Consider the following 10,484-nt stretch of genomic DNA (forward strand, 5'->3'; position numbering starts at 1 on the left):
AAAAAAATTTAAATTTTCCAAGAACATCAATCCAGCGAGATGGTAATGGAGTACCTTCGGAAGTACATGTTTGTACCAATTGTTAAGAAACGCTCAGCACTGACAATCCCACACATTCACAAAAATCAACAGGAACGGCCCAGAGGTGTTGCTTCTAAACTTAGCAGTAAAACATGACACGTTTCACGTTTTCCTTCAGCTCAGGTAGAGGCTTAACAGCAACATTCCCAACAGCTCTGCGTGGCCCATTAGGGCCGCGGCTTGTGGTAACACCACTTGCAACCGAACCACCATCGGAAGCATCTGGTTCCATGTAGAACCGAGCTCGGAAAGCTGCAAGGTGAGCATAGTATGCAGGAGGCACTGAAAAAAAAAAAAAAAAAAAAAAAAAAAAAAACACATTGTTTGAATATGCAATAATGCTGGATAATACAAATAATTTTTTTGCACATTAATAACTTGATAAAATAGAATGGAGAGTTTTGACACATCTGCTTACCAACTGATACAGAACGGGTGCACCGTGCATAGCTGCAACAACAGAAACATTGGTCAGTTTACTGATCATGCATATAAGCATCGAAATGGAGGTGTGACAGTAAATTACGTGTAGCATAAGTTGTTAGTGAGAGTCTGCAAACCATCTGCAGTAAATTTGTTTTCGTCCCACAGGACATGGTAATGAGCTGGGCGGCTTGTTCCCTAAAAGTAATGTAAGGTTAAATGAAGTCCATCCCTTTTAACATGTATATATAGTAAAACTAACCTGAATACCAGCATGGCTACAAAGGTAGAAATCGAACTCAGTAGGATGACATATCTTTGAATCAACCACAGTGCCTAAAATAAGATATAAGACGATAATGAAAATTTGAACTTGAATTAAGAATTGAGCTTTCATGCATAGGGTCGAGAAGCTATCAAGAACAACTAAGTTCACTAACAAGGCAACAACTTACCAGGCAGTATGTTTCCACTTTTTCCATCAACACTGCGCTGATCGTTGTGGTTATTAGCAAAGAGTCGTGTATGATGACGCTTCTGGACCACCACAAAGGTAACAGGTGGCTGATAGTTGGGCTCCAAGGATGCGCAGGCCTAGATTAAACCAAAGTGCCATTTCAGACTCAATGAAAAATCTCATCTATAATTTGTTTTTGCGAGTATCATGTGAGAATATTTAGAAAAGATAAACTCACCTGTCTAATGGCATCAAGCTCAAACCCCAGAACCTGGTAGAACTGTCCTTCGCTAACACCATCCCTGAAAAAAAGAAATGTTAAATATGTGAAGTTCTGGACAATGATGCCAATTGGATATGCTTAGATGGAGATTAGTACCTATAGAATATGATCCTCTGGGGTTTCTGTCCAGTTGATCGCCGAAAGGCAATGAGAAGTTCTCTGCATAGTAAATAGAACTTGTATATATGTAAAACCTTCAAGAAAAATTATGTATTGCAACTTTGCAAGTGAAAAAGATCATACTTAACCATTCCACCAGTTACAGTCCCTCTCTGGGGATCTTGCCACGTTTTAAAAAGATCTTGTATCAACTCCTGACGACGGGTTTGTGCACTCACTAATCCAGCATACTTGGTGACCTCGGGCCAGTCTTGAGAAGCAACAACCTGCGTGAGCATGAAATCATTACAGACGCCCAGCGAGATGCCAACATGGCAACAGTAAAACTGAAAAGTGGATGCTCGACATGGAAATAGCAAACCTTCCACCCAGAATATAAGTTTTACTATATGATAATACATACATGATACGATTTAAGATTGACATGTTATGCACCTACAGCTGCGATGGAAGGACTAGAATCTTCTCCAGGATGAGGATGGGAAACATCAGCGCCAAATATAATGGTTGGTCTGTCACTAACAAGGGGAATTCTCCTTGACAAAGCATCGACAAGTACAGTATTTCTTCCTCCCACCTACAGGAGTGAAGGAATGTGAAAAAGAAGCATAAAAAGAAAAGAACTACAAAGACCAGGTTGAAGCCACAGAACAAAACAAACCTTGACATTAATTTTAAGGGCAACATTTGGAAGATACTGTGGGCTCCTCTTATAAATATGTTTCGCAAGACAGCATTGAGATACCAATCCAAGATCTGTCTCACATATTCTTTTGATATTACCTTAAGGAATGAGAAGAATAAGTTAATATTTGAATCAGATAATACACTTTCTTATCTTTTGAACTAAAATGCATACCATAAAGAGAACCATTGTTGTCAGGCAAAATTACAATAAGCAGGTCAAGTTGCCTGCCGAGTGGTTTCAAAGCATTCATGGCATCTTGATAGCGTGCTCTGAGTGCTCTCTCTACATTTTCAGGTCTCGTAGTTAAAGGAGGAAACAGAGGATCAATTGAAAAGTCCTATGGTGGGAGAAAGAGAAGCACGTGAGAAAGAACATTAATACAGTAGTATAATACACATAAATATACTGAAAAATAGATGTCTGGAGGCACTGTGTAGATGATAGAGACCTACCATCCCAGATGTTTGGCACATGTCAGCCAGCTCACGACAGAAATTCCTCGCAGCATTATCTGGGACATTCCGAGAAAAGTTAATGCATATCCAGTCATTAACTGTCCCACCGTTAACCATTTTCTGCAAGAAGCACATTACCAAGAAAATTAAATTGCAATTGTAAACTCTATTGCCAAAGACAAAATGTTCGATATAATCACCCATACAATAGTTACCGAATGAAAACCAAGTATTGGTGGAATGGGGAGTTTATATTGAGGTTCTTTTTGGAATTTACTTTATGAGCTTACCTTATTCCTCATACTCCATTGGCCAATTCTTGGCAAGACATCCTTCTCTCTGCCACTATCATGGTACTTAAGCTAAGAATAAAGGACAGTAGTCAGGCATCTAGGAAAAGGCATAACATATAAATTAGACTTGAGAGATGAAACATGTTAGCCATGTGTTCAAACATTTAACTTACTCTAGGGGGAGGAAGGATACGAGCTTCAACAGATGCAAGGCGCTCATCAATCCTTATGCCAAACTCCTGTGCATATGGATCCTCATGGTATGCGTTGAGATTCACCGTCTGATAACCGAAGACGAAACAAGAAAGAGGTTAAACTTAGAAACCAATCTTGTTGCCGGCTAATCATTATATACGAAGAAAAAGACAATTGATTGCTATCTGTGGTGTTACACCAAAAGGAGCAATTTACGCCAATTAAGCCACGTTGACACATACTCCCTGCATTCCAAAATAGTTGGCATTCTATGTTTGTCCTAAGTCAAAATACTTTTAGTTTGATCAAGTTTGTAAAAATATATATCAACTTCTAAAACACCAATTCAGTTTTATTACATTCATCGTACAATATTTTTTATATGGATGAGACGTTGTAGATATTGACACATTTTCTTATAACTTCGGTCAAACATAGAGAAGTGTGACTTAGGACAAACCTAGAACACCAACTATTTTGGAATGGAAGGAGTACAAAGGCAATACAAATTCTAATTGTGATAATAAGTTTATGGGCTTCTTTAAAATCCATGTCCAATTAGTTTTTGAAAAAGAAAAACCAAGTACAATTTAATAGATAAATATATTTAAGAAATTGGATGAAGCTTGTATACGCCTGTGACTAAAGCCAGATGTAGAACATGGCAAGAAAGTAGAATGAATTCACAAAACACTATAGTACACTAGTACAGAACATATAAGCAAGTTAAAAACAACTCACACTGCAAAATGTGGCCAAATTACCTGCAAAATGTCCAGCTCCCGCTGTTGGGGCCGTTGGCAGGTTACTAACAGAAGAGCAGTTATCTGTTTGTCATTCAGTCGTTTCGAGTAACGCTGTCCCTCCACAATCTTACAGACCTGAAATTTCGATGTAAAATGAAATTATACATGAAAGAATGCTTTTACGGTAAAATATGTTAGAAAAATATGATGCATCGAAGTTATAGATGTTGTTCAGGATGCTAACCTCCATCGGAAGATAGTTTGGTTTTTGCGGGTTGCCCACTAGCAAGCAAGGTAAAGTGGTATGCTGAATGTTAAAACCGTATGTCTCCTGGAAGTACTGTATTACTGTCTTCACGGTTCCATTGTCATCTATAGGGAAGCTGTTGAATGCCAAACCAAGCAAGTGCAATAATCAAATTATCTTACTATGCATATATCTTTAACAGGGTGATGGACATAAAAAAGGGCCTAGAGGCTTCACATATAGGTAAGTGAACTACATACGTTAATTCTCTTGTTGCTTGTGAGGTAAGTCCAAATATACGATACTTTCTGCGCATATTGCCTCTATGTGTGACCTCAACCTTTACACCTCGTAAAGCCTTCTTGATCTGACCAGTGGAGACAAGGAGGGAAGCTTGGTGAAGTGAAGAGTGAGCTCAAAACTACAACTTAAGCATTGTGTATTGGAAATAAACAATGTGGTAGTTGATAGAATAACCTAACCTTCACACGGTCAGCATCTGATAATAGTCTGACTGCAACATTTCTGTTTAAGAGTTGTGCAACGAAATCAATAACAGGTAAAGGCTCGATGAACGCTGTAGATGACATATCTGCAAGAGAAAATGTCAAGCTAGTTGAAAGTGCCAGAGAAGACCAGAATCAATTTAATGACCTAGAACTGGACTGAACAAGGAACACGAGTTTTAAGAAAAACTCAAGCATAGCAACTGAGAAATAAATATTAACTACGGATGCTGAAGACAACGAGTTATGATTTAAGTATCTAACCAATATTCAATGAAAGTCCCATCTGTGTGGGTCGTATGCTCTGGTAAAAACCACGCCAACTTTCCAAGCCATCACCAAGTTGCTGGCACGTCCCTAGGTTAGGTGAATAAAATGACCTGGCAACTGGGGAATACCTACACATGAGAAATGAATAAGTGTTCAACAAGTATGTAACCAAAGTAATATTGATGCATAAATACGGTGCGAAAAGTTACCTTGCAGTAGGTAATTCACGCAGAACAATATCAAGCACTTGAATAGCTTCTTGAGGAGCATCCGGTAGCTTCCCGGCTAAGAACATTGCTAAATGATGGAGATCAGCACGCGCGGCAAATTTGATAATGACCTTAAATTTTTTTTCACGCCTTAAGACAGGCAGGTGTATCAGTAAGGAACATACACTGTATCAGGTCACGAATATATCCAGAATAGCATACCTTTGTGCAACTTGTGGACCACCAAGTCTATCCTCCTCATCCTGCAGAATAATTTCAAATGTCCTAGTAGTAAATGGCAACGGCCCAGCAGTATATAGGCTCTTCCTTCCATCATAGGCGGGAAGACGACCCCCCAGATGAGACTGTCTGTAGTGTGTTACAAGTTCTCCAATGACAGCACGATTGACACCACGGGAAGGAACATCGGGAATAATAGATACCTGATGCCATATCAAATGAAAGCTCGTAAAAGAAGCATACTATATGTACAAAAACTTCTGCGAGATGGGGAGCTTACATCATACTGGTGAAGATCTTTATCAGGCAGTTCCGCAGAGAAATGATTCGCTTTGACAATGCACCTACTGCCAGATGTGCCCTTGCCAGGGCGCATCGGAAATCTTACTGATTTACTCGACGGTGGTGCTAGTTGCATACCCTGTCTAGAGGAACTCTGATCTGGGATAGCAAGTTGCTGAAACTGTAGCTGGACCTGTCCAGTGTTCACTTCAACATGTAGTGAGGATGAGCCAGTTTCAGGTGGTGAAGGTGTAACCACAGGAACTTGGTGATGGACTTGTGGGGCTTGGTGCAGTTCGGGAAGTGTTACTGATGTAGTAGTAGGAACTCCGCGTCCACCACTGCCACTCCTACGCCCGTCATTGTATGGTCGTGGTGTTCCTCTTTGGCGTGGGGCACCACGGCCATAACACCCACGTGCTTGATACTTAGCAGGATCGTTAGAGGGTTGATGTGGTATTGGATCCTGGTAACGTCGACCACCACGAGCACCTTGTTGAGAATATTGAGTATTGGCATGTACCCTGCCGCCATCTCCATGCTGTTGGGCTCTCTCAACTCGCTGTGACGGTCCCTGTCCAGGGCCTCTTGTAGCTTCCTTATTTTCAGAACTTTCCCCGGCGCAAGGGGGAGCATATTTTTTATTTTTCACCATAGTTAAAGCTGCAAGGCGAAGCAAATATATATATATTCATGTTCAGCAACATAAACAAAATTAAGCGTGTCAAAAATCAAATATTCAAGGCATACATAGAAATATTAATACTAAAGAGTATCAAGTTGAGCTTCAAGTAAAGACAGAATAGAATGACAAAACACAAACTAAAATCAAGACAATGGAGATTGTCAGATTCTTCCATAGAACTGAAGACCACTAGATATGCCGACTTGTATGGCCTAAAGTGAAATACAGGTTTTGCAGTTGTTTACAAGCAGCAACATGCGTATTAACATAAGCCTCATCCATTATGTGAACAATGGTCTTTGTTATGTCCCCAAATGTCAAAATCAAAAATCAAAAACATTTTTTTCTTAAGGCGGTCCAATTTCTCACCACATTAATTAGTTTAGACACAACAACAACAAAAACAGATTTTTTTTCTTTGTCCCAGGTGAATCAAACAAACAAACAAACAGAAATTGTTTATATGCCATTGAATAACGTCCAGTTGAATCATATGCTACTCCCTCTGTTCCAAGAAACAAGGAGTAAAATTTAGACAAGGCTCGACATGTTCTAAGTTTGACCATCTTTATATAGAAAAATGTATGAACATCTATAATACCAAATCAATAGTAACAGATCCAGCATTACAAAACATGTTCTTACAACTGACCATAAAACAACATTTCCGTAGTATACTCCCTCCATTTCATGATTCTTGCCGTGGTATTTTAGTTTAATTTGAGCTAAAACCACGACAAGAATTATGGAGCGGGGGAAAAAAGTATAAATATAACTTGGTAAGATTTTACTTTGACTAATTTATATGCCTTATGTTTTTCGAACGGAGGTAGTGCTAACAATCCTGCAATTTACTCAGCAAAATCCCGCCATATATTTTAGTCACTGTTCAGATCGAAACAAGTCCACAACATTTCTATTTCAGAGTGACAAAACACATGATGCGGGTACTGGGAAGCTGTTAGGGACGAGGAAAATCTTGCCGTGGAGGGGTCGCCGTGCGCGGCCTTGCTATTGAGGTCGCCAGGCGCGCTCTAGCTGTCATGGCGGCCAGGGCGTGGAGGCCGACGGGATGGTTTGGGGCGGGGCGGGAGGGGTGGCGCCAATCGCTCGCGTAGCCGTGGTGGAATAGAACCGTGGAAGTGGACGGGGCGGGAGGGGAGGGGTTTCGGGGCGTTGTGAGTAGCGTAGAGTGGCGCGGGAGGAGGCTCGCCGGACCGCCGCATCGGGTGTTTTCGCTGGGCGGCAGAAGACGGCTCGGCGGTTGGGGATAGATTTTTGGGGAGTGCCGCGGAGGCGAAAACTGGTGGAAGTTTTATGCAGAACAACAGCACGTCAGATATCAAGAATTTTTTTTAAACAGTAGGCCTAAGCCCCGCGTTAAATTAATAACGCTGACAACGGCAAATACAAACGAGCTTACACACAACTTAGAGGCAACCGGCAACACAAGCACACAGAAGATAAACAGAAGAGCACAGCTTGAGGCACCAATGCCACAGCCCGGCACTACAGACTAAAAAACTATGGGGCAGACATCAAAGGAGGAAGCAGCTAGCAACGCGCCATCGTCCGCTTCAGCCGACACATCAGAGCCCGTACTCCGCCGTCTTCACCTCCGGAAGGGACCCCATGTCCCTCGCTCTGGATCGAAGAGCGCCGACCCGTCCGGAGGCGAAGGAGTTCACCCTAGAACACCGGGGAGCACCGGAAGCATGCTGCCGCTGTGAAGAACCCACTAGAGACGCTGCAGGAGCTCCACCAACCGATCACCACCACCAAAGCTTCAATCACCATACCAGGCCACAGTTGCTGGACGAAGACACACCAAAGCCGAAACGACCGGGGTCGCCACGGCCCCCTCCGGCGAATTGCTCAACCACCATCCCTTTAGTCCCCAAGATGGCGCCTCCAAGAAGGTGAACGACATCGCAACGCCGCCGTCATCCGAAAGGGGAACCAGGGCTTTGACCCAAGACAGGGAGGGGTAGTGAAGGACGATACCTCGACGAGGCCTTCAAGAAGGAGCACGGCGCCCGCGCCGCCAAGCCACCGTCGTGGCCACCACCGCCGGCCAAGGGTTTCCCCGTGCACTCGCCCGCACCGAACCAGCCCACCTTGCACCCGGACCGACGGAGATCGCCCGGCACTGATCGGGCAGGGAGGAGCAAATCGGGCCAAAAGAGGCTTCGAGCTTCAGATCTGGGACCAGGGCCGGCGGCTCAGCCCGGCCCCCTGACCTCCGGCCACCACCTCCTCGCCGCCCGCACGGCCGAGGGAGGGGGAGGGCACGCACCACGGACGCCACCCGCCGCCGAATCGACGCCGTCCACCCAGCCCGGGGCCGCCGCCCCGGCGTTCCGAAGCCCTCCGCGCGAGGCAGAGCGACGAGATCCCCGCCGCCACCTTCCTCGGTGCCGCACGGGCTTGCCCGGCAGCCCCTCTGGTGGCGGCGAGGCTAGGGGAGGAAGGGGGAGGGGGGAGGCGGCGCTAGGGTTTCGCCCCCGGTGTCGCCCCCAGCGGAGCGACACGGGAGGCCAGGCCAAGCCTCTTCTCTATTTTTGGAGCGACACGGGTTTTGCTTTCTTTTTTTTGAACAGGGGAACGGCCCCGAAGGACCGACAGCTTCAACTATATTCAGCAGTGGAGGTACAAATTACATGTAGGGCCATACAGAAAATAAGAAATACGCACAAACCCTTACATTTAGCACAAAGGACCTTAGATGAAACAACAAAAAAGCGATCAAGTCCCGCTCCAACTCCACCGTCATTGGGCTCGACGCAGTCAACCTCAACGTCGCCGGGGACGAAGCCACTTGGGACGAGGAGGCGGGAGCGAACTGCACCGAAGCCAAAGGGCCTCCGAAGTGGCATAACAGCCTGGAGGTTGATGAAGACCTTCGTACGCCGGCCGGAGATCACCGTCACCGACGCAGTAGGCTGGAGGGGTCGCCTTTCGACCATAAGCGACGACAGCGAAGAAGACGCCGTCGTAATGAACCTCCAAAGAGAAGCAGCACTGCTCCCCTGTGGCAGAATCGACCACCAGTAGCCAGAGGCATCAAGGGTATCACTTCCCTCGCCTCCACGACGAGCAAAAGCGAGCACACCGGATCCCCGACCACCGCCGCCAAACCTGCCAAAACGGACCTTATTTACGGAGATGCCGGAAAGGATCACCTTCCCCGCCTCCAGCTCCGACCGATGGAGCTCGACAGGAAGAGGATGAGCCGCCGGGGCGCACCAGATCTGGCCCAGGAGACCTGGAGCTCTACTCCAACACAGCACAAGGCCAAAAAGCACAAAAACTGGGGGAAAACCTACAGCTAATATGCACAAGGGCTTCCGGCGCCTCTCCTCTGCCATCTCCGGCCGGACGCGCCGTCGGGGAGGCTCGGGATCAGCCCGGCCACTCACGGGAGACTCTCAAGGGGAGAAAGAAAGGAGACCCGGGGGAGAAAGAGAGACCGGGTTTTGCTTTCTAGAATTCAACATAGAAAGCAAAACAGCAGCGTCCATGGCTGCAAGCTGACAGTTGGACATGGCCGGAGAACCTCGTAGACCCGACAAGTCAAAACAACAACAACAAACACACACATACACACACACACACACACACACACACACACACACACACACACACACACACACGCACGCACACACAGGCAGACGCACAGAGATAGGGAACGAGTTCAGTTATAAGCGAAAAAAGACGGAGAACGAGCAGCAGCATGCTATGCTGCCGAAGGAACTAAGCAAAGCCAAGAGCAGAGAGGAACATGCGAGTTACGCGTAGACACATACCTTGATCGCGGGAGCGGTGCCTGCCGTTGTCCATCTGGAAGGCCATGGCAACAAGGCCAGAAGACGATCAGTACATACAGTCGGCGGCGCCGACAGCAATGGCGAATATATGGATCTCGAATCCGCAGCGAACGAGGAAAGGCGACGAAGGAGCTAGGGGGGCGAAGCGGAAGACGCGAAGCCGGTGTTGTTAAAAATTCTCAGATAGATAACGCTTGTTGGTGGTGGGTGTGTTCTTGCTGTCTCCTTCTGAGTTCTGACCTTCCTTGTTAAAAAGGTATCGTGGCGGCTGATGCGGCACCGCACGTACAGCCGTCGCCAATCGCTGCCGGTGATGGTGAGGTGCAGCTAGCACACGGGCGCCCGCACCAGGGCACTGTGCGTGAACATGGCGGCGATCGATCGCATTGGCTACTGCTCAATTTGGCGCCTCCTACTAAACAAATCAGCTAGTTTCAGCTCGACGGTCGGAGCTTGATTGGCTGGTGTCTGCTACCT

The 10,484-nt window shown here is 45.8% G+C and overlaps 1 protein-coding gene across 2 annotated transcripts; it reads right to left on the reverse strand.

The window, feature by feature from the left end:
- LOC127306713 (protein argonaute 1B) lies at positions 1–10,255 on the reverse strand. Of its 2 annotated transcripts, XM_051337403.2 has the most exons (23): positions 9,987–10,255; positions 5,494–6,158; positions 5,196–5,416; positions 4,974–5,123; positions 4,759–4,892; positions 4,471–4,580; positions 4,249–4,355; positions 3,986–4,124; positions 3,760–3,876; positions 2,974–3,081; positions 2,798–2,869; positions 2,505–2,627; positions 2,224–2,389; positions 2,026–2,147; positions 1,804–1,941; positions 1,488–1,630; positions 1,341–1,403; positions 1,200–1,263; positions 960–1,098; positions 767–840; positions 608–702; positions 500–531; positions 1–363 (listed from the first exon to the last, which is right to left on the reverse strand). In XM_051337403.2, the coding sequence occupies exons 1-23, from the start codon at positions 10,030–10,032 to the stop codon at positions 161–163; spliced, it is 3,231 nt and encodes a 1,076-aa protein (XP_051193363.1). In that variant the 5' UTR covers positions 10,033–10,255; the 3' UTR covers positions 1–160. The 2 variants fall into 2 exon arrangements, with proteins under 2 accessions (XP_051193363.1, XP_051193366.1); XM_051337406.2 differs by lacking the exons at positions 5,494–6,158; positions 9,987–10,255 and having other exon boundaries at positions 4,759–4,881; positions 5,196–5,332.
- Positions 10,256–10,484: the final 229 nt, after the last annotated feature.

Source organism: Lolium perenne, chromosome 6 (genome assembly GCF_019359855.2).
Source record: "Lolium perenne isolate Kyuss_39 chromosome 6, Kyuss_2.0, whole genome shotgun sequence".
NCBI lineage: Eukaryota > Viridiplantae > Streptophyta > Magnoliopsida > Poales > Poaceae > Lolium > Lolium perenne.